General features: G+C 55.3%; 2 protein-coding genes across 6 annotated transcripts in view; both read right to left on the reverse strand.

Moving 5' to 3' along the window:
- Positions 1-21499, reverse strand: part of ZNF653 (zinc finger protein 653) — a 22870-nt gene extending 1371 nt beyond the window's left edge. Inside the window, exons 1-7 of the mRNA XM_025367811.1 lie at positions 20998-21499; positions 13693-13736; positions 11352-11567; positions 2765-3376; positions 2460-2631; positions 2242-2353; positions 1129-1243 (exon numbers count right to left, since the gene is read on the reverse strand). Coding sequence (XP_025223596.1) covers positions 1129-1243; positions 2242-2353; positions 2460-2631; positions 2765-3376; positions 11352-11567; positions 13693-13736; positions 20998-21296 — 1570 coding nt within the window. The 5' untranslated portion in view covers positions 21297-21499. The remainder of the gene's footprint in view (positions 1-1128; positions 1244-2241; positions 2354-2459; positions 2632-2764; positions 3377-11351; positions 11568-13692; positions 13737-20997) is intronic.
- ECSIT (ECSIT signalling integrator) overlaps positions 21428-22921 on the reverse strand; it is a 31204-nt gene continuing 29710 nt past the window's right edge. For 4 of the 5 annotated variants that reach the window (XM_025367817.1, XM_025367812.1, XM_025367816.1 and 1 more), the window contains one exon: positions 21439-21955. Coding sequence is in view for 4 of the 5 variants with exons in the window: in XM_025367812.1 (XP_025223597.1) it covers positions 21714-21955 (242 nt within the window). In the remaining variant the exon portion in view is untranslated. Of the gene's footprint in view, positions 21956-22921 lie in introns of all 5 variants that reach the window. The other variant, XM_025367818.1, reaches the window with a different exon arrangement.

The following is a 22921-nucleotide window of genomic DNA, read 5'->3' on the forward strand; positions in this document are numbered from 1 at the left end:
TTCTCCGGCCTCAGCCTCCCGAGTAGCTGGGACTACAGGCGCCCGCCACCTCGCCCGGCTAGTTTTTTGTATTTCTTAATAGAGACGGGGTTTCACCGTGTTAGCCAGGATGGTCTCGATCTCCTGACCTCGTGATCCGCCCGTCTCGGCCTCCCAAAGTGCTGGGATTACAGGCTTGAGCCACCGCGCCCGGCCCGTGCCCAGTCTTGTCCCCGATATTTGAACTTTGGGTGATTTTGCATAAAAAAGAAATCTTCTGCCCAGCGGCTCACACCTATAATCCCAGCACTTTAGGAGGCCAAGGAGGGCAGATTGCCTGAGGTCAGGAGTTGGAGACCAGCCTGGCTAACATGGCGAAACCCCGTCTCTACTAAAAAAAATATACAAAAATTGACTGGTGTGGTGGTGGGCGCCTGTAATCCCAGATACTTGGGAGGCTGGGGCAGAAGAATTGCTTGAACCTGGGAGACAGAGGCTGCAGTGAGCCGAGATCAGATTCCAGCCTGGGCAACAGAGTAAGACTCCATTGCAAAAAATAACCATATACACATAAAGAAAAAAAAACCCCAAACTTCTGATCTCCTGTGATATCAGCAGCTCTGGCCCTCAGCGCCATGCCCTATCGCTGGACACAGGCACCATGGCTCTCCACTGGGTCCCTAGCCCAGGCAAAAGACCTGCATCTCTGCTGCAAGTGGAAACAGAAGCCCAGTCCCAAGCCAGCTGCTCCTCTGTGCCCAGCTCTCCTTCCTGCTGCTGCTTGGGTGGGTACTGGTCTGGCCTGTGGCCCCAGGTGCTATTATAGGTTCCAATCTGGAAGAGCAGTGGCGGTGTCAGCTGCTCCCTAAGTCTTGCATGAGACCTGCTCATGGGCTCATGGAGCATGGGGTCGTGGGAATAGGAGGGAAGAAGGCCAGCCCCACCCAATTCCTGTGATTGATTGGTAACAGTCCCTGTCGCTGTGGCTCACATAGTTACAGCTTACTGAGGACAGGGAGGAAGCTCCTGGGGTGTAGCCCTGTGCCTGGAGACCCAGCACTGGGCTTTGACCCGCCAGCCCTGGCCCAGGCTCCCAGCCCCATGTCCCTGTGTCCCCTGCTCATGCAGCCAGCTGGCCCAGGGCCTGACCTGAATGGATGATCATGTGCCGCCGCAGGTGGTTGGATAAATAGAACTTCTTGCCACAGCCAGGATGAGGGCACACTTTGGTCTTTCCTTTCCGATGCACAAGATTGACGTGGTTCTGGGGACGAGACGGGCAGGAGTGGGTCCCACAGGCCCACGGAAGGGGCTCTGGGAGGTGGGGAGAGATGAGGGCAGCTGGAAGGCAGGCTGGGGCTGGCCTCCCCAGGAGAAGGCGAAGAGGGGTACCCTTGCCCAGCTCAGAGATTCCCAGGGGCACAACTGGGGTTAAAAGGCAGCTTTTCTTTTTTATTTTTTGAGATGGAGTGTTGCTCTGTCGCCCAGTCTGGAGTGCAGTGGTGCAATCTCGGCGCACTGCAAGCTCTACCTCCCAGTTTCATGCCATTCTCCTGCCTCAGCCTCCCAAGTAGCTGGGACTACAGGCACCTACCACCACACCGGCTAATTTTTTCTTTTTGTTATTTTTCAGTAGAGACGGGGTTTCACTGTGTTAGCCAGGATGGTCTCAATCTCCTGACCTCGTGATCTGCCTGCCTCAGCCTCCCGAAGTGCTGGGATTACAGGTGTGAGCCACCATGCCCGGCCAAGGGCAGTTTTATTGAACACCTACTATATGCCAGGCTCTGGACTGGGGTATCTGTCAACTCTGTGAAGGGCCCAGCTATTAGCCCAATTAATCAATGGGGAAACTGAGGTTCAAGGCTCAGTGGTTTGGCCAGGGTCTTACAGGTGGCCAGTGGCAGGACTGGGATTGGATTTGAGGGCTATCAGCCCCCATGGGCCTGGAACAGGCAGCCCCAGTTGATTAATTCCTTTATTCTTTCCCTGTTTAATTTACTAGAGCAACCCTGGCTCCAGCTTGCAGGCCTGGCTTGCACTAGGTGCTTAACACATGCTCAATCAAAGCATGGCATGGCACATTCAAAGGCCTCTTGTTGCATCCTCCCACGCCAGGTGTGGGGTGTGACAAGTCCCTGTCTTTGCCTTCAGAGGCACCTCGTCAAATTCCAAGGGGCAAACTAGAGGTAGGACACCCTGGTGGTGCCATGGCCTGGGCCTTGTGGGCCTGGCCCAGGCTGCTCCGGGTGGCGGCCTCACCTGGAAGCTGCTGAGGGCCACGTAGACTTGGCTGCAGCCCTCGTATGGGCAGTGGAACATCTCCAGCAGGCCGTCAGCGTCCATCACCCGCGACCGCTTGCTCCGCCGCCTCCTGGAGGGGAAGGGGCCATGACATCAGGGCTCCCACACCAGGCAGGCTGGGGGACTGTGGGCCGCTCCTAGCCCTCGCCCTCACCCTTGCCCACCCCGGCACCCACTTTTCGGGCTCCTTGGGGATTTCGTAGATGATGGCTGACATATCGCTGCCATCCAGCTCCTCCCCGTCTGCCTCTGCCTCGGGCTCTGCGCTTTCAGGCACCGTCGTTGCCAGTTCCGGGGCTACTGGCTCCTCCTTCTTCTCCTTCTTGAGCAAGCATAGGTCCTCCTTCTCTACGGGGTGGACACAGGGTGGTGTCCGCAGGGGACGAAGGCTGCCAAGGTGCCCACTTCGAGGGCCACTCCTCACCCGGCCCCTCCCAGGCCCAACCACCCCTGGCCAGAGGCCATGGCAGCTCCCCCAGACCTTTCTTGGTCTCGATGCTTGCTACTGCAGTGGCGTCCGTGGTGCTAGGCTGGCTACCCTCAGGCTCTGTCTGGGTGTAGGCCGCCACACCCTCCATCATGGCACAGGGCCCCTCCTCGCCCAGGCCACCGCCGGGGGCACCGCTGCCCGCTGCCATGTTGAGGTGAATGCCCTCGGCCGTGAGAGCGTCGTAGCCAGGGCCCGCGATGATGATCACCTGTGAGCCGGGCACCATGCCTGGCATGGGGCAGCTGGCCACCACCTCACCCAGGGCCTCCTGGGGCACGTTCTCAAAAAGGGCGCCGGGGCCCGCACCCACTTGCACAGGCACCGGCACGCACACCACCGTCTCCAGGGCTTCGGGCCCACTGCCTGCCGGGTTGGGGCACAGCGGGGTACCCTGCTCAGCCAGGCTCTCCACATGGTGGACGTCAAAGGGGATGTGCACGCCCTCCTGAGTGATGAGCCCGCTGCTGCCCACCGGGCTGGCGGGCGTCACCGCCGCTGCCGCTGCTGCAGCCTTGACTGGCTGACCTTCAGGGGGCTCCTCAGAGTCAGAGCCAGAGCCAGAGCTGGACGAGTCGGAGCTGCCGGCCACCAGCCCATTGCCCACTGTGGGGACAGAAGAAAGGGAATGGTTATGATAGCTGCAGCCACTGGTATTTGTTTATTTAGTTTTTATTTTATTTTTCTCTTCTCTTTTTTTTTTGAGACAGAGTCTTACTCTGTCGCACAGGCTGGAATGCAGTGGTACAATCTCAGCTCACTGCAACCTTGGCATCCCAGTTCCAGTGATTCTCCTGCCTCAGCCTCCCAAGTAGTTGGGACTACAGGCGTGCGCCACCACACCTGGCTAATTTTTGTATTTTTTGTAGAGACGGAGTTTCACCATGTTGGCCAGGCTGGTCTTGAACTCCTGACCTCAAGTCGTCTGCCCGCCTCAACCTCCCAAAGTGATGGAATGACAGTCGTGAGCCACCGTGCCTGGCTGAATTTTTATTTTTTTCTGTTTTGAGATGGAGTCTCGCTCTGCCACCCAGGCTGGAGTGTAGTGGCGCAATCTCGGCTCACTGAAAGCTCTACCTCCCAGGTTCACGCCATTCTCTTGCCTCAGCCTCCCGAGTAGCTGGGACTATAGGCGACCGCCACCACGCCTGGCTAATTTTTTGTATTTTTAGTAGAGATGCGGTTTCACCTGTTAGCTGGGATGGTCTCAATCTCCTGACCTTGTGATTTGCCCACCTCGGCCTCCCAAAGTGCCGGGACTACAGGCGTGAGCCACTGAGCCCGGCCTGAATTTTTCTTTCCTTTTTTTTTTTTTTTGAGACAGAGTTTTGTTCTGTCACCCAGGTTGAGTGCAATGGCATGATCTTGGCTCACTGCAACCTCTGCCTCCTGGGTTCAAGTGATTCTCCTACCTCAGCCTCCCAAGTAGCTGGGATTACAGGCACGCACCACCACACCTGCCTAATTTTTGTATTTTTGGTAGAGACGGGATTCCCCATTTTGGCCAGGCTGGTCTCGAACTTCTGACTGCAGGTGATCCGCCCACCTGGGCCTCCCAAAGTGCTGGAATTACAGACATGAGACACCTTGTGCGGCCCCGATTTTTCCAAGTAGAGATCAGGTCTTGTTACACTACCCAGGCTGGCCCTGAACTCCTGGGGTCCAGTGATCCTCCCACCTTAGCCTCCCAAAGTGTTGGGATTACAGGTGTAAGCCACATGCCCGGCCAGCAGTTGGTATTTGTTGCGGGCTCTTCAGGGGCTGGACAGTAACCCTCTCACTGCCTAAAACAGCAATCACTTCTCAATCCCCACTGTCCCTAACTGTTCCAAGATGACTGACCCAGCTGACTACCCCTACTCCAGGGCACACTCCTCTCTCAGCCCTCAGACCCACACTCTGGTGTCTTGGGCCCTTCCTGTGGCTCCTTCCAAGTTTATTTGGTTCTTGCAGGCCTGGAAGGCTTGGCCCGGGGCCTCTCCTCAGTGCTCACCTTACCCCCAGGCTTGCCCAGGCTGATGGGGTTAAAGGCCACCCTCCGATTCTTGATGCCAACTGAATGTCCAATAATTCAATCCAATCTGACATTATCTTCCTGGAGTGGGCGTCAAATCCTCCAAGTTAAAGGCTCAGTCCCACAAGACCGCCTGACTTCAGATGTCAGCTGCAAGTCCTGGGCTACCCTGTATGTCTGACCGATGGGCTATAAATGGGGGGTTTCTATGACTCTATCCTCAGGTTTGATAATTTGTTAGAACAACTCACAGAACTCAGAAAATGGCTCTACCTACGACTGCAGCTTTATTATAAAGGATCCAACTCAGGGATAGCCAAAGGGAAGAGAGGCACAGGGCAAGATATTGGGGGGATGGTGAGTGCTTCCATGCCCTCTCCGGGGGCACCACCGTCCCAGCCTCTCAATGTGTTCACCAATCTGGAACTGTTCAAGAGGGTTTTTGTTGTTGTTGTTGTTGTTTGTTTTTTTTGAGACAGAACCTTGCTCTGTTGTGTAAGCTGTAGTGAAGTGGTGCAATCTCGGCTCACTGCAACCTCCGCCTCCCGGGTTTAAGTGATCCTCCTGCCTCAGCCTCCAGAGTAGCTGGGACTATAGGCACGTGCCACCACACCAGGCTAATTTTTTTTTTTTTTTTTTTGGTATTTTTAGCAGAGACGGGGTTTTATCATGTTGGCCAGGCTGGTCTGGAACTCCTGACCTCAGGTGATCTGCCTGCCTCGGCCTCCCAAAGTGCTGGGATTACAGGCATGAGCCACCGCGCCTGGCTAAGTATGTATTCTTATTATCACTACAACCACCCAGGGCCTGGTGACTCCATGTGCAGCTTCTGCCTAGACCTCCATGTCAAGCTCCAGATTCTTCCATCTCACTGGCCCCCTAAGAGGGTCTCACAGGCATCTCAAACTCAGATCTGCAACACTGAGCTCTGTATCTTCCCTCCCGCAAGGCCTGCATTGCTCACGGGTGTCCCTGACTCAGCGGATGGCATCTCAGTCTCTCCAGTGGCTCAGGCCAAAGTCCTGGGGCTCTTCTTGACTTCTCTCTCTCTCACACCCACTTCCAATCTGTCAGCAAAACCTGTTGGTGCTGCATCCAAACTACATCCACCTGCAGCCCGACCGTTTCTCCCACTTCCCCTGCAGATGCTAGTCGTGACCCCACCAGCCTCCTGCCAGGGCCAGGGCAGTCCCTTCTGTTGGGTCCCCGGCTCCTGAGAACCTGCTCTTTACCTCCTGTGAAAAAGGCAGGTTAGCTGCTCACTAAATCCCTCTGTTCCTGGCACCAGCACTGACTACACTTCCCAGCATCCCTTGCGGGTAGGTGTGGCCATGTGGCTGAGACCCAGCCAATGGAATGCAAGTGAACAGGTGCTCCCAAGGTTGAGCCTCCACTTTTCTCCCCACCTGCCAGCCAGGATCCAGAAGGAGGCTGGAGCCATAGGAAGGAAAGAACCTGGGTCCACGGATGAAAGGCAGTCTGCAGGATGGAAGCACCAGGCTTTGTGTGTGGGAAACAAACTACTGTGCCAGGTCATAAGAGCGGGGGTTTGTCTGTTTCAGGAGGTGTTCCATCACCTTCTGCCCTCGCCTCCTCTCCTAATGTCCTTGGAGACACTAGATAAGTTCCTGTCTCAAGGCCTTTGCACCTGCCATTCCCTCGGCTTGAATCTTCTTTTTTTTTGAGATGGAGTCTTGCTCTGTCACCCAGGCTGGAGTGCAGTGGCGCAATCTCGGCTCACTGCAAGCTCTGCCTCCTGGGTTCATGCCATTCTCCTGCCTCAGCCTCACAAGTAGCTGGGACCACAGGCGCCCACCACCACGCCCGGCTAATTTTTTTTATTTTTAGTAAAGACGGGGTTTTACCGCATTAGCCAGGATGGCCTCGATCTCCTGACCTCGTGATCCGCCTGCCTCGGCCTCTCAAACTGCTGGGATTGCAGACGTGAGCCACTGCGCCTGGCCGGCTTGAATCCTCTTCTGTCTGACATCTGAGAGGGCTCCTCCCTCCCCTCCATCAGACCCTTCATTAAAGGGTATTTTTTCCGGGGGAATTTCCTGACCATTCTGCCTCAAATAGTTCCTTTTTCCCTCCTTTATTTTTTCCCAAAGCACGTACCACCTTACAGTGCACTCTATATTTTATTTTATTTTTGAGATGGAGTTTCACTCTTGTCACCAGGCTGGAGTGCAATGGTGCAATCTCAGCTCACTGCAACCTCCACCTCCCTGGTTCAAGTGATTCTCCTGCCTCAGTCTCTTGAGTAGCTGGGATTACAGGCATGCCTGACCATGCCCCGCCAATTTTTACTTTTTTTTTTTTTTTTTGAGATGGAGTCTCGCTCTGTCGCCCGGGTTGGAGTGCGGTGGCCGGATCTCAGCTCACTGCAAGCTCCGCCTCCCGGGTTTACGCCATTCTCCTGCCTCAGCCTCCCGAGTAGCTGGGACTACAGGCGCCCGCCACCTCGCCCGGCTAGTTTTTTGTATTTTTTTAGTAGAGATGGGGTTTCACCGTATTAGCCAGGATGGTCTTGATCTCCTGACCTCGTGATCCGCCCGTCTCGGCCTCCCAGAGTGCTGGGATTACAGGCTTGAGCCACCGCGCCCGGCCAATTTTTACATTTTTAGTAGAGACGATGTTTCACCATATTGGACAGGCTGGTCTCAAACTCCTGACCTCAAGTGATCCACTCGCCTCAGCCTCCCAAAGTGCTGGGATTACAGGTGTGAGCCACCACACCCGGCCTATATTGTAATTAATTTATTTTTTCTTGAGACAGTGTCTCCCTCTGTCACCTAGGCTGGAATGCAGTGGCACAGTCATAGCTCACCGCAGCCTCGGGCTCCTAGGCTCAAGCGATCCTCCTGCTTCAGCCTCCTAAAGCACTGGGAGAGGTGCACCACCATGCCCAGCTAACTTTTTTATTTATTGCTAGAGATGGGGGTCTCACTATGTTGCCCAGGCTGTTCTCTAAGTCCTGGCCTCAAGCAATCCTAACTTGGCTTCCCAAAGTACTGCGATTACAGGCTTGAGCCACTGTGCCTGGCCTATGCTCTATATTTTTATTGGTTTGTCCTGCTTACAATCCGCTTCCCCTCTAGAATGTAGACTCCGTAAGGCTGTGGGGTCCCTGTGCAGAGCCCGCCGTGCTGAGACGGTTGCCTGGTGCGCAGTGAGGGTTCGTTCCAATAAATGAATGAATCTCCATTCTCCGATCTTGGCTCATTGCAGCCTCTGCCTCCCGGGTTCAAGTGATTTTCATGCTTCTGCCTCCCAAGTAGCTGGAAGTACAGGCATGCACCACCACACCTGTCTAATTTTTTGTATTTTTAGTAGAGACTGGGTTTTGCCACGTTGCCCAGGCTGGTCTTGAACTTCTAGCCTCAAGTGATCCATCTGCCTTGGCCTCCCAAAGTGCTGGGCTGGCATTACAGGTGTGAGCCACTGTACCTGGCCCTTGGGAGTGTTTTGGTTGTTTTTGTTTGTTTGTTTTAGACAGAGTCTTGCTCTGTTGCCCAGGCTGGAATGCAGTGGCATGATCCTGGCTCACTGCAACCTCTGCCTCCTGGGTTTCAGTGATTCTTCTGCCTCACCCTCCCAAGTAGCTAGGACTGCAGGCTTGCGCCACCATGCCCAGCTCATTTGTGTATTTTTAGTAGAAATGGGGTTTCACCATGTTGGCCAGGCTGGTCTTGATCTCCTGGGCTCAAGTGATCCACCTGCCCGGCCTCCCAAAGTGCTGAGATTGGCTGGGCGTGGTGGCTCACGCCTGTAATCCCAGCACTTTGGGAGGCCAAGGCAAGCAGATCACAAGGTCAAGAGATCGAGACCATCCTGGCCAACGTGGTGAAACCCTGCCTCTACTAAAAATACAAAAATTATCTGGGAGTGGTGGCGCATGCCTGTAGTCCCAGCTACTCAGGAGGCTGAGGCAGGAGAATCGCTTGAACCTGGGAGGCGGAGCTTGCAGTGAGCCGAGATTGCCCCATTGCACTCCAGCCTGGGCAACAGAGTGAGACTTTGTCTCAAAAACAAAACAAAACAAAACCAAAGTGCTGAGATTACAGGTGTGAGCCACTGCGCCCAGCCTTTGTTCTGGGTCTTTAGTGAGTAAATATGTATAAGGGCTTAGGACAGCAGGAGACTCAAAGTAGGCACTCTGTAAGTTTCCTATTATCTCAGTGCCATTCAGGGCAGTGAGATGCCCACTCCTGATGGACCTGGGGTGGCAGCAGGGTTGGGGATAAGGAGGATCAGCCCCTCTTTTTAAATCATTTTCCCTTGTCCTGTATTCTGCAGGGTGGGCAAACCCCCGGCACCATCCTGAAGGAGGGGGCAGTCGCTTAATGAGCGGAGGGAAGGGCCAGAACAAGCGTCTGGGTCCACCTGACTGCAGCGTCTGCTAAGTCTGGCTGACCCCAGACTTCTCCCCAGGTAATGACAGCACCAACAGAAATAGCCATGGGCAAGGCACAGTGGCATATGCCTGTAATCCCAGCACTTTGGGAGGCCAAGGTAGGAAGATTACTAGATCCCAGGAGTTTGAGACCAGCCTGGGCAACACAATGAGATCCCGTCTCTACAAAAAATCTAAAAATTAGCTGGCTGTGGTGGTGTGTGCCTGTGTTACCAGCTACTCAGGAGGCCAGGGTGGGAGGATCACTTGAGCCCAGGAGTTGGAGGCCGCAGTGAGCTATGATTGCACCACTGCACTCCAGCCTGGGCAACAGAGTGAGACCCTGTCTCTAAAAAAGTAAATAAAAATAAAAAATTAGCCAGGTACAGTGGCTCACACCAGTAATCCCAGCACTAAGGGAGGCCAAGGCAGGGGGATCACTTGAGGCTGGGAGTTCAAGACCAGCACTGCCAAAGCGGTGAAAATCCATCTCTACTAAAAATACAAAAATTAGCTGGGCATGGTGGCTCACGCCTGTAATCCCAGCTACTGGGGAGGCTGAGGTGAGAGAATTGCTTGAACCCGGGAGGCAGAGGTTGCAGTGAGCCAAGATCTCACCACTGCACTCCAGCTTGGGTGACAGAGAGAGACTCTGTCTCAAAAAAATAAAATAAAATAAGGCTGGGTGCAGTGGCTCATGCCTGTAATCCCAGAACTTTGGGAGGCCAAGGTGGGTGGATCACCTGAGGTCAGGAGTCTGAGACCAGCCTGGCCAACATGGTGAAACCCCATGTCTACTAAAAATACAAAAATTAGCTGGGTGTGGTAGCAGGTGCCTGTAATCACAGCTACTCGGGAAGCTGAGGAAGGAGAATCGGTGGAACCTGAGGGTTGGAGGTTGCAGTGAGCTGAGATCATGCCATTGCACTCCAGCCTGGATGACAAGAGTGAGTTGGGGCATAAGGAAGCTGCTCTGGGCACCACCCACACCCCAGCGTGACCCATCACCAAATGGGTCAGTCAGACCACTCCTGGGGCTTGGGGTTCCTTGACTGCCAAGTAGGGCTGATAACAAGGCCATGTGGAAGATTCATGGTGGCTCTGGGCAGGGCCAGGAGTGGCATACAGTGAGGAGGGCAGTAAAAGGCAGAGGAGGGCGGAAGGCAGGTCCCAGATCATGGGACGGGGCAGCCGAGGGGCCACTGCACGCTGGGAGCCTGGCCAACACTTGGTGGGACGGTCGTTGGCGAGGGCGCCCACCCGGAACACCTCTCGCCCCCGGCTTCCCCTTGGCCAGCTGGGATGCCACCTGCTCCGAGATGCCAGCCAGCGCAGGCTCAGCCCCGGTGACTGCCCCACCCTCAGCCCTGACAGGACGCCTGGCAGTGTGCCCCACACTCCTTCTCCAGCCAATGCCAAACCCCTGAGGCTGCCGGCAGCCCCCTCACCACTCACCGGGGCCAACTGGGCCTCCCTCACTGAGTGCCTGCCCCATGGGATGGGAAGGAGAGAGGCAGGGACTGTGAGGGTGCGGATGGAGGAGGAGAAAGGGGAACGGAAGGAAACAAGAGAAAGAGAGGGAAGGAGGATGAGACAAAGAAAATGAAAGATCAAGGAAGGAGACAGAGGCAGCTCAAGGGAGGAGAAATGGGGAACAGGAGGGGAACAGAATGGAGGGGGAAGGCAAGAAGCGAAGCCTGGAAAGGCAGAAGGCGAGAGAATGCAACTGGGAGCCGGAGAAAATCAAAAAGGAGGTAGCGGCCAGCTTAGCCAGGGCTCAGGAGAGCATCACAGCCTATGGAGCCATAAGGCCTGGGTGGTTTAGGCGGCCGTTTCACCGTGGGGGCCGAGCCCTGCCCCAGCAGGCCTGCCCCCGCCCCAGCTGCCAAGCCAGGGCTCCTGGGCCCTCAGCCAGCCCTGCTCGGGACTGGCCTTGGGCACAGATGGGCAAACTGCTCCGTCAAGAGGGACCGCCTCCCCGTTCGGGCTCTGTAAGGACTCAGAGGGCAAGGCCACGAAGGGCTCGGCCTGGCCCACCGTGTCCCTGCTCTGTCCCAGTGCCAGAGCCAGAGCCACTGTGGCCACTATTCTGTTTGTGATGCTAGCCTAGGGCTAGTAAGAAGCCCCCAGACATGGGCGGCCCCCGATGTGCCCTCGCCCCACAGACCCACCTTTGTCACTGTCTGGGTCTGAGTCGCTGAGGGGCTTCAGGGGCGAGTGCAGGTCCTGGAAGTAGCGGTGGCCAGCTTCGCACTGCCACACAGCTGTGGTGTACAGGCCGAAAGTGGGGTCTAGCTCCACCAGGTGCGGCTCGTACGGGCAGCGGTGCTTGTGGTCCTCATACCAGATCACCACGTTCTTCAGGCAGTTCACGTTGCGTCGCCGCCCTGTGGACACAGGGCCGAGGGGTGGGTGTAAGGGACGGGGCTCAGCCCATGGTGACATGGCTGCCTGAACCACCGGGGCCTTATGGGTCCCATGGGTTGGGAGGCCCTCCTGAGTGCCATCCAGGCCTGCACCCGGTTTAGAGGGGGAAACTGAGGCTCAGAGAGGAGAAGCACCCCCTGTAGGTAATGCGGACTGTTCTATTGGCCAAGTCATGTAAACAGTGGAGCCTGGCACACAGTAGGTGCATAATAATTGTTAGCTGCTTATTATTGTTCTCATCTTCATCAAACGCCTAGACCAGGGCAATCCTCAGGCCCACGACTCCCAGGCTCCCACCCTAACGAGCCCCTGCAGCCGCAAGAGGGCGCCTGTGAACACCCGAGTCAAGTCTGTTCCCTCCTCTGCTCAGAATCCACCATGAGGGCCAGGCGCAGTGACTCACACCTGCAATCCTAGCACTTTGGGAGGCAGAGGCAGGTGGATCACTTAAGGCCAGAAGTTTGAAACCAGCCTGGCTAACATGGAGAAAACCTATCTTTACTAAAAATACGAAAATTAGCCAGGCATGGTGGTGCATGCCTTTCGTCCCAGCTACTTGGGAGGCTGAGGTAGGAGGATCACTTGAGCCCAGGAGGTGGAGGATACAGTGAGCCGAGGTTGCGACACTGCACTCCAGCCTGGGCAACAGAGCAAGACCACCTCCCTCAGGGTAAAAGCCAGTCTTCCCTTCAGCCCACAGGGCCCACTGTGACTTGTCACCTGGCCCTCACCCGCTTGGTGACTCCACTCCACTCCACTCCAGCCACACAGCCTCCTCGCTATTCCTGGAGGGGGCTAGGTGTGGCCCACTCAGGGCCTTGGCACAGGCTGTGCCTGCTTCCTCCAGATAACTGTCTTGCTCCCTCCCCACTTCACTCAGGTCTCCCCCAAATGCACCCTCTCCGAGAGGCCGCTCCCTGCCCAGTCACTCTAGCCAACCTTAGCTTGCTGTCCGTTTTCTCCAGGTAGTACCTAGATGCCATCTGCGGCCATTTGTTTACATGTGCCCTGTCTGTCTCTCCCACCAGAATGTCAGCTGCTCAAGAGCAGGAACACTGCTGTTTTGTTCCTCCTGTACCCCCAGTGCCCCCACAGGGCCTGGTACACAGCAGGTGCTCCAGGAACATTTGCTGGATGAAAGAACACTGTATAAAGGGTGGGCATGGTGGAGCCGGACCGCCTGGGTTTGAATCCTAGCTCTGCCCCTTCCAAGCTGGGTAGCTCCGGGCAAGTGACTCAGCTTCTCTGAGTCCCAGGGGCCTCCTCTGGGCTGGGGAGAATAAGGGATTCCCATCCCTGAGGGCTGCCAGGCAGGAGGGAGGGAGTGAAGACATCTCCAGGACGCAGAACAAGGCTGGGCACACAGTGAGTGCTGGGAAATGGTATCTGACTCGTGTGATGGTCCTGGTCCCTCAGCCAAGCGCGAGGACAGCATGTCCCCCACTCCTGTGGGCCGGGAGATGAAGAGGGGCCCAGAAGAGGTGTTTGGGTCTAGGGAATGCGCCCAGACTCTCCAACCATGAGGGCAACAGAGTCATCACCCACAGCCGCCTCTCCAGCCCAGTCCTTTCCCTTCTCATTGAGCTCCTCATCCCTTGAGGCTTCAGGGTGAAGGTCATGGCTCCCCACCGCCTCTGGAGAATCCTAAGAAGGGGAGGGGCTCACTGCCACCAGCTGGCCTTCACCCTGCTGGACATGGCCTGCGACCCCTAGCTCCAGAGCTCAGAGCTGAGCAGACCCTGGCTGTTCAGACTCCCACCGACTGGTGGCCAGCAAGACAGGAGGGGCAAGCTCCAGACCTCCCCTCTAACCACCAGTGCCTGGCTCCCCCTGCCCTTAGGGCTCTGCACAAGCTGTTCCCTCTGCTTGGCTCTCCCCTGGCTGACTCCCATGCCGGTAGCAAGAGACTGAGGGAGCCAAGGACACTGCCTGAGACATGAGACACGCAGACCTGGGTTTGAAGTCTGGCTCTGCTGGTTCCAACTGTGCTGCCCAGGGCAGTGACCTGGCCTCTCTGGGCCTTGATTTCCATATTCCCACCACTCCCAACTCTCCCCACCTCCCCCAGGCTGAGCGTCCACTTACTTTTCTTCCGCTTTGGCTTTTTGGGGACCTGCTCCCAAGGCTTCCTGCAACAGAGAGAGGCAGTGAGGGTGAACGCGGGGCCAGCGCTGGGCCTGTCTGAACCATAAGTAATTACAGTGACTAGAGCCACTGCTCATTGTGCACTGAAACGAAATCTCAACTTTTTTTTGTTTTTGAGATGGAGTCTCGCTCTGCTGCCCAGGCTGGAGTGCAGTGGTGAGATCTCAACTCACTGCAGCCTCTGCCTCCCAGGTTCCAGCGATTCTCCTGCCTAAGCCTCTCACGTAGCTGGAATTACTATAGGTGCACGCCACCACACCTGGCTCATTTTTGTATTTTTAGTAGAGATGGGGTTTCACCATGTTGACAAGGTTGGTCTCGAACTCCTGACCTCAGGTGATCTGCCCACCTCCGCCTCCTAAAGTGCTGGTATTACTTTGGGAGTAATACCAAGATATTACTTGGCTGGTGAGCGGCCACGCCTGGCCTGAACTTTTTTTTTTTTTTTTGGAGGCAAGGTCTTGCTCTGTTACCCAGGCTGGAGTGCAGTGGCGCAATCTCAGTTCACTGCAATCTCCACCTCCCGGGTTCAAGCGATTCTCCTGCCTCAGCCTCCTGAGTAGCTGGGATTACAGGCTAATTTTTGTTTTTTTTTTTTTTTTTTTTTTTTTTTTTTTTTTTTTTTTTTTGAGACTGAGTCTGGCTCTGTCGCCCAGGCTGGAGTGCGGTGGCCGGATCTCAGCTCACTGCAAGCTCCGCCTCCCGGGTTCACGCCATTCTCCTGCCTCAGCCTCCCGAGTAGCTGGGACCACAGGCGCCCGCCACCTCGCCCGGCTAGTTTTTGTATTTTTTAGTAGAGACGGGGTTTCACCGTGTTAGCCAGGATGGTCTCGATCTCCTGACCTCGTGATCCGCCCGTCTCGGCCTCCCAAAGTGCTGGGATTACAGGCTTGAGCCACCGCGCCCGGCCTAATTTTTGTATTTTTAGTAGAGACAGGGTTTCACCATGTTGGTCAGGCTGGTCTTGAACTCCTGATCTTGTGATCTGCCTGCCTCAGCCTCCCAAAGTGCTGGGATTACAGGCGTGAGCCACCGCTTTTTGAAGGAGTCTAGCTCTATCACCCAGGCTGGAGTGCGGTTGTGCGATCTCGGCTCACTGCAGCCTCCGCCTCCCAGATTCAAGCGATTCTCGTGCTTCCAGGGTAGCTGGGATTACAGGCATGCACCACTATGCCCAGCTTGTGTGTGTGTGTGTGTGTGTGTGTGTGTGTGTGTGTGTGTGTGTAGCTGGGATTACAGGCATGCACCACTATGCCCAGCTTTTGTGTGTGTGTGTGTGTGTGTGTGTAGCTGGGATTACAGGCACGCACCACTATGCCCAGCTAGTGTGTGTGTGTGTGTGTGTGTGTGTGTGTGTGTAGCTGGGATTACAGGCATGCACCACTATGCCCAGCTTGTGTGTGTGTGTGTGTGTGTATGTGTGTATGTGTGTCTGACCTCAGGTGATCCGCCCATCTCAGCCTCCAAAGTGTTGGGATTACAGGCATGAGCCACTGCGCCCAGCCCGGAATCTGAACTTTTATGTACCTGTCCCCAACTCCAGCACTCAGGCCCCTCGCTTGGACTCTCTCCCCTACCCACCAGCCCTGGGAGAGGCCTCTAGCATCATCACCACCTCAAGGAGCAGGAAAAACAGGCTTGGAGGGGTGAGGCCACCTACGCCCTGGGTCCCACAGTCAGGGAGTAGAGAAGTAACAAAGTGGGTATGAAAAGTTGGTGTGGAAGCAGAATTCCAAGATGGCCCCCACAGTTACCCTGGGATATATGCCCTGTATGATCCTCTTCCCCTGAGCAGGGCAGGCCTGTGAGTAGGACTGGATATCAAGCCTTGGTTAGGTGACTGTGAGTTAATCAAAAGGAAGCATATCTCGCGGGGCACAGTGGCTCAAACCTGTAGTGCCAACTACTTGAGAGGCTGAAAGTGGTCTTGGCCCACAGCCAGCAAGACAGTGGGTACTGTCTGGGTGTGGTGTCTCACACCTGTAATCCTAGCACTTTGGGAGGCTGAGGCAGGAGGACTGCTTGAAGCCAGGGGTTCAAGACCAGCGTGGGCAACATAGCAAGACCCCATCTCTATTTATACATTAAAAAAAAAAAAAAGTCCAGGCTCAGTGGCTCATGCCTGTAATTCTAGCACTTTAGGAGGCTAAGGCGGGTGGATCGCTTGAGGCCAGAAGTTGGAGACCAGTCTGGGAAGCATGGTGAAACCCTGTCTCCACAAAAAATACAGAAATTACCCAGGTGGTGGCATTCGCCTGTAGTCCCAGCTACTCAGGAGGTTGAGGTGGGAGGATCACCTGAGCCTGGGGAGGTCAAGGCTGCAGTGAGCCACGATCACGCCACTGCACTCCAGCCTGGGCAAGAGTAAAACCATGTCTCAAAAACAAAGAAACAAACAAAAACAAACAAAAAACGATCGTCATCATGGTACAGCCCTGTCACTTAATCATCAATAAGCAAACAGTACAATGATCATTATGATTATCAGTATCATCATAGAGCCCGGGTCCCCGGCCTCCCTGCTGTGGCCCAGACCTGCTCTTGCCACAAACATCCTGACAACCAGTCTAGTGTCTCTTACCAGCAAAACTGTCCACCCCCTCTGACTCCTGCCCAGCCCTGTAACAATTCTCGGTACCATACCCATCTGGTTCCCAGGACTGCACCTTGGGGCTCTTCCATCCTTCCTGCGCCAGGCTCTGCCCCTGCCTCCGGCTCTGCTCTTCCAGGTCCCATCCCATGTGACTCTATCCCTTCCCACGCTCCACCCTCCCCTGCACATGGCCATACTGGCTGTGGAGACCCCCACCCAACCCAAAACCCAAGTCTGGCTCTGTCACCAAGGTTGGAGTGGAGTAGCGCTATCTCGGTTCACTGCACCACTGCTTCTCCCTCACTTCTCTTACCAAGGAGAGCAAATGCCACACTCAGGCCTGTATTTTCTGTCTGAAAGTATCCCTTTAGTAATTTTTTTCTTTTGAGATGGAGGCTCGCTCTGCCGCCCAGGCTGGAGTGCGGTGGCGTGATCTCGGCTCACTGCAACCTCTGCCTCCTGGGTTCAAGCGATTCTCCTGCCTCAGCCTCCTGTGTAGCTGGGACTATAGGCACGTGCCACCAGGCCCAGTGAATTTTTGTATTTTTAGTAGAGACGGGGTTTCAATATGCTGGCCAGGCTGGTCTCGAACTCCTGACTTCATGGTCTGCCCACCTCAGTCTCCCAAAGTGCTGGGATTACAGGTGTAAGCCACCGTGCCTGGACTAATTTTATTTTATTTTTTGAGACAGAGTCTTGCTCTGTTGTCCAGGCTGGAGTGCAGTGGCGCCATCTCGGCTCACTGCAACCTCTGCCTCCAAGGTTCAAGCAATTCTCCTGCCTTAGTTTCCCGAGTAGCTGGGACTACAGGTGTGTACCACCACGCCCATCTAATTTTTGTATTTTTAGTAGAGACAGGGTTTCAATATGATGGCCAGGCTGGTCTCGAACTCCTGACTTCTTGATCTGCCCACCTTGGCCTCCCGAAGTGCTGGGACTATAGGCGTGAGCCATCGTGCCTGGCCTATTTTTATTTTACTTTTTGAGACAGAATCTTGTTCTGTGGCCCAGGCTGGAGTGCAGTGGTACAATCTCAGCTCTCTGCAACCTCCGCCTCCCGGGTTCAAGTAATTCTCCTGCCTCAACCTCCCAAGTAGCTGGGATTACAGGTGTGCACCACCGCACCCGGCTAATTTTTGTATTTTCAGTAGAGACAGGGTTTCACCCTATTGGTCAGACTGGTCTCAAACTCCTGACCTCAAGTGATCCACCTGCCTCGGCCTCCCAAAGTGCTGGGATTACAGGTGTGAGCTACCACGCCCCGTCCTCCTTTTTTTTTCTAATTGTTGTCAGGAGTAGCATGAACCTCCCTGGACTCATCATCAGCTTTACCAATTGTTAACTCTTGGCCAACCTTGTATCACAATGTGTACCCCATCCATTCTTCAAGCCACACACATCCTAGAGACAGTTCCTTCTAAAATATAAACAAGGCTGGGTGCGGTGGTGTGTGACTTGTATTCCCAGCTACTCTGGAGGCTGAGGTGGGAGGATCTCTTGAGCCTAGGAGTTCAAGACCAGCCTGAGCAACATAGCAAGACTGCATCTCAAAAATAAATAAATAAATAAATAAATAAATAAATAAATAAAAGGCCGGGCACAGTGGCTCACGCCTGTAATCCCAGCACTTTGGGAGGCCGAGGCAGTCAGACCACTTGAGGTCAGGAGTTCGAGACCAGCCTGGCCAACATGGCGAAACCCTGTCTCTACTAAAAATACAAAAATTAGACAGGCATAGGGGCACACACCTGTAGTCCCAGCTACTTGGGAGGCTGAGGCAGGAGAATCGCTTGAAACCAGGAGGCAGAGGTTGCAGTGAGCTGAGACTGTGCCACTACATTCCAGCCTGGGTGACAGAGCAAGACTCCATCTCAAAAAAAAAAAAAAATAGGCCGGGCGCGGTGGCTCAAGCCTGTAATCCCAGCACTTTGGGAGGCCGAGACGGGTGGATCACGAGGTCAGGAGATCGAGACCATCCTGGCTAACACGGTGAAACCCCGTCTCTACTAAGAAATACAAAAAACTAGCCGGGCAAGGTGGCGGGCGCCTGTAGTCCCAGCTACTCGGGAGGCTGAGGCCGGAGAATGGCGTGAACCCGGGAGGCGGAGCTTGCAGTGAGCTGAGATCCGGCCACTGCACTCTAGCCTGGGCTACAGAGCGAGACTACGTCTCAAAAAAAAAAAAATAAAAATAAATAAATAAATAAATAAATAAATAAAAAATAAGGGGGGGTGGGGGAAATAAAGGCAGACCATACCACTTCTTTCTCTTTACAAAATCTTGCACTTAAGAAAAGGCTCCCACCTCACTGGGAGGAAAAACTGGAGTCCTCTCCACGGCCCTGAATGACCTTCTCTGTCACCAGTCTGTCCTTGTCTTCCCTTCTCCCCCTCAATCATTGCAGTCCAGCCACACAACCCTCTTCAGTGTTCCTGGCACACAACAGGGTCCTGCCTCAGGGCCTTTGCCTTTGTTATTCCCTCCGCCTCAACTCTTCCCCAGAGATCTGCATGGCTCCTCCTAGGTTCCTTCAGGTCTTCACTGAAATGCTATCTTCTGAATGTGACCATCTTCACTCCCTATTTTAAATTTCAACTCACACTCTTCATTCACTTTTGTTTTTTCCATAGCCCCTCTCTTTCTCTCATGGACTATATAACTTACTTAAGTTTCTGGTCTGTAGTAAACAGCCTTTTGCCAGGTATGGTGGCTCACGACTGTAATCCCAGCACTTTGGGAGGCTGAGGAGAGAGGATCCCTTGAGCCGAGGAGTTCGAGACCAGCCTGGACAACATAGTGAGACCCCCATCTCCATAAAAAATTTTAAAAACAGCCAGGCGAGGTGGCTCACCTATAGTCCCAGCTACTCGGGTGACTGAGTCAGGAGAATCCCTTGAGCCTGGGAGGTTGAGGCCGCTGTGAGCTATGAACATGCCACTGTACTCTGGCCTGGGTGACAAAGTGAGACCCTGTCTCAAGAACAAACAAACAGGGCTGGGCACAGTGGCTTACACCTGTAATCCCAGCACTTTGGGAGACTGAGGCCGGAGAATCACTTGAGCCTAGGAGTTTGAGATCAGCCTGGGCAACATAGGGAAACCTCTGTCTCTACAAAAAATACAAAAATTAGCCAGGTGGGGTGACGTGCACCTGTGGTCCCAACTACTCAGGAGGCGGAGGTAAGAGGATCACTTGAACCCACGAGGTTGAAGCTGCAGTGAGCCGTGATCATGCCACTGCACTCCAGTCTGGGCGAGAGAGTGAGACCCTGTCTCAAAAAGAAAAATGAGGGCCGGGTGTGGTGGCTTACACCTGTAATCCCAGCACTTTGGGAGGCCGAGGCAAGTGGATCACAAGGTCAGGAGATCGAGACCATCCTGGCTAACCTGGTGAAACCCCGTCTCTACTAAAAATACAAAAAATTAGCCGGGCGTGGTGGCGGGCGCCTGTAGTCCCAGGAGGCTGAGGCAGGAGAATGGCATGAACCCAGGAGGCGGAGCTTTCAGTGAGCGGAGATTGTGCCACTGCGCTCCAGCCTGGGCGACAGAGCAAGACTCTGTCTCAAAAAAAAAAAAAAAAAAAAGGAAAACGAACCAAAAAAACCCCAGGACTTTGAACAAGTCATCCCCTCTGCCCACCAGAATGTCTGTTCCATGAGGCAGGTATCTTTGCGCTCCCAGCATTTCCAGTCCTGCTCTTGAGCATATAAATCAGCCTGCTGCCCTGGGAAAGGGGTGGGTATAATTCAGCAGGATCTGTTTCATTCTTGACTCTCAGAATCTTCCCCCAGAGAAACATGCGAACATGTGCACCTGAAAACCAGGGCAGAACAAGGATTTCCTTGCAGCACTGCTTGTGATAGGGAATAAATATCATCCTTGTAAAAGTTAATACTTAGGAACCCACTACCTGCCAGGCACTGTTCTAAGCTCTTTGCCTATTTTAACTCAATCATCCCATCAACGTATAAGGCAGGAAGGGAAAAACTCCATCCACACTGCTCCTTCTCAAGATAGATAATTTACTTTACAAAGACAGGCCTCTCTGCCCTCCACCTGCCCAGCTACCTAGCGGTTTCCTCTTCATCCGAGTAGCCCTGGGCTGAGTTGCTTCACAGAAATAGGTTTAGGGGAGTCAAGTCCAGGTTGTGAAGAGCCCCCGGGTGTGCTGGATCTAGGGTTGCGAGAATGGGGCCATACGGAATCCCAGATGGGGCACCAGAACTTCAGTAAGAGGAGGGCTGAGTGCCCCAGGATGTCCAGAGTCCCAGGCCAGGTGGGGAATTAAGCGGGGGAGGATGAGACCGGTGAGGGGGCGGGGCTGCCCCTCCAGGGACTTGGTAGTTACAAGGCCTGGAGGTGGGGCCAGTCCCAGGATTGGGCCGCCAGAGTTCTAGCGGGCGGGGCCCAGCGCTCAGAAGGCGGGTACAGGGGCTGGGTGCATCCTAGGATTGGACAGTCGAAACGATGGGAGGCGGGGCCACGAGCCAAGAGCGTCCCGGCCTGGCAGTCGGAGACCCAGGCCGGCGGTCCGGCTCCTGGGCGGGGCTCGCAGGTGCCGGGGGCAGGGCCTCAAGGCGGAGGGGCGGGGCAAAGCCCGGCGGGGGCTGGGGGCATCTCCTCCCTCCCTCCTTTGGGGCCAGGCCCCCTCACCCGTGGCGGCCGCTCCGCTGGCCGCGCTCCAGAGAGATGAGGTAGGCGGCGAGCTTGGCGTCGCTCCAGCCGCTGCGGCGCCGCAGGTCCACCCAGGGCCCGTGCGCCTCGCCCAGGTACACGCGCCGCACGTCGTACTTCTTCCGGGACTCGAGCCGTCGCCGGGCCCGGTCCGACTCCGTGAGTCGCGGCCGGCCCCGCGCCTTTCGGCCCGCTGCGCCCTCCTCGGCTGCTGCCTCCCCGCCCGCGCCCGCCTCAGCCTCCGCCTCCGCCTCGGGCTCCGGCGCCCGCTCCGCCATCCCCCCCACCTTGGTTACCAGCCTCCCCCGTTGTTAGGAGCCGGACCGGAAGTGGCGCGCATCTTCAGCGCCGCCGAGAAATTTCTCACGGTCTCTCGCTGCCCTGGGGCGCCAAAAGGAGACTAAGAACGGAAACTGCGCATGTGCACAACCAACAGCGCCCCCACCCCTTTTTGATTAAACTTTCTACCTTCGCTTGAAGCGGGAGAACCAGAAGAGCCTGCAGACCCTGAAGGGGTCTCGCCTGCCCATTGCTGGCAGCCTGAGATCCTGGGGAGGGAATGCTACACTACCAGAGAGGAGGGAAGGGAGCCCCAAGCAGGAAAACATTTATTTGCTGTACACTCAAAGGGCATCTCATGCCTTCAGTCCACCGCCGCCTCGGTCCACAGCCTGTGCCCTCACGCCCGCTCAGACTCAGCTCTGGCCCTGCTGCTGTCGCTGCAGGCTGTCGTCTTCCTCGTGGTCCTCGGGCGGGGGCGGTTCCTCCAGCCCTGCAGAGGATGTGTGGAGCTCCCCGGTGGCCCGGGTCAGGCGGAAGACCACGGGGATCTGGGCCAGAGTTGGATTGGTCTCCTGCAGGCCCTGGATCCACTTGGCCAGCGTCGCCTGGTCATGGGCACCCGCCATGCACATGGCGAAGACAGGGCCTTCCTCCACTGTTGGAAGAGATACACCCTGAGGGTTTGCACAGTGGGGGCTGCAGCGGCTAACCCATGCCTACACCTTTTTGAGGTATTTTACACTCCCTTCCACTTTCTTTTTTGTTTGAGATGGAGTCTCGCTGTGTCGCCCAGGCCGGAGTGCAGTGGCGAGATCTCGGCTCACTGCAACTTCCGCCTCCCAGGTTCAAGTGATTCTCCTGCCTTGGCCTCCAGAGGAGCTGGGACTACAGGCGCACAGCACCACGCCCGGCTAATTTTTAAATTTTTAGTAGAGATGAGGTTTCACTATGTTGGCCAGACTGGTCTCAAATTCCTTACCTCAAATGATCCACCCGTCTCAGCCTCCCAAAGTGCTGGGATTACAGGCCTGAGCCACTGCACCCGGCTTCCTTCCACTTTCTTGTGCCTCCAAACCTTTGCACAAGCTAGCCCTGCTGCCTAGGCTGCCCACTCCACACTTCACCCAAGCGATGCCTCCTGGGTCTTCTAGATTCTGCTAGGAAGCCCTCCTGACCTCCCACTCAAGGCACGCTCCTCTCCTAAGCTCCCCAAAGTGTAATTTGCCTGTTCCCTTACTGACTCAAGGGACTAGGTTTGTCCTGGTGACACCCAGTAGCCAGCACAGAGGTGTGGAGGGAGGGAATGACCAAGGGCCGACAGGGCTGAGTGGCCTGAGGTCTGGAGCCCCTGAGGCAAATGAGAGTGTGTGGCAGGAGGATGAGGGGGTAAGTGGACTGCATCTCAGCCTGGGCCTACTCCTTGACCCCAGAGGCCGCCCCTCATGCTGGGTGGTGTTTGGAATGTTTGGAAGTCCTGCCTGTCCAGGTTTTTGCCTTTTTTTTTTTTTTTTTTTTAAGAGACAGGGTCTATCACGCAGGCCAGAGTGCAGTGGCTCAATCATAATTCACTGCAACCTCAGCTCCCAGGCTCAAGTGATCCTCCCACCTCAGCCTGTCGGAG

This window comes from Theropithecus gelada, chromosome 19, assembly GCF_003255815.1.
Source record: "Theropithecus gelada isolate Dixy chromosome 19, Tgel_1.0, whole genome shotgun sequence".
Classification (NCBI taxonomy): Eukaryota; Metazoa; Chordata; class Mammalia; order Primates; family Cercopithecidae; genus Theropithecus; species Theropithecus gelada.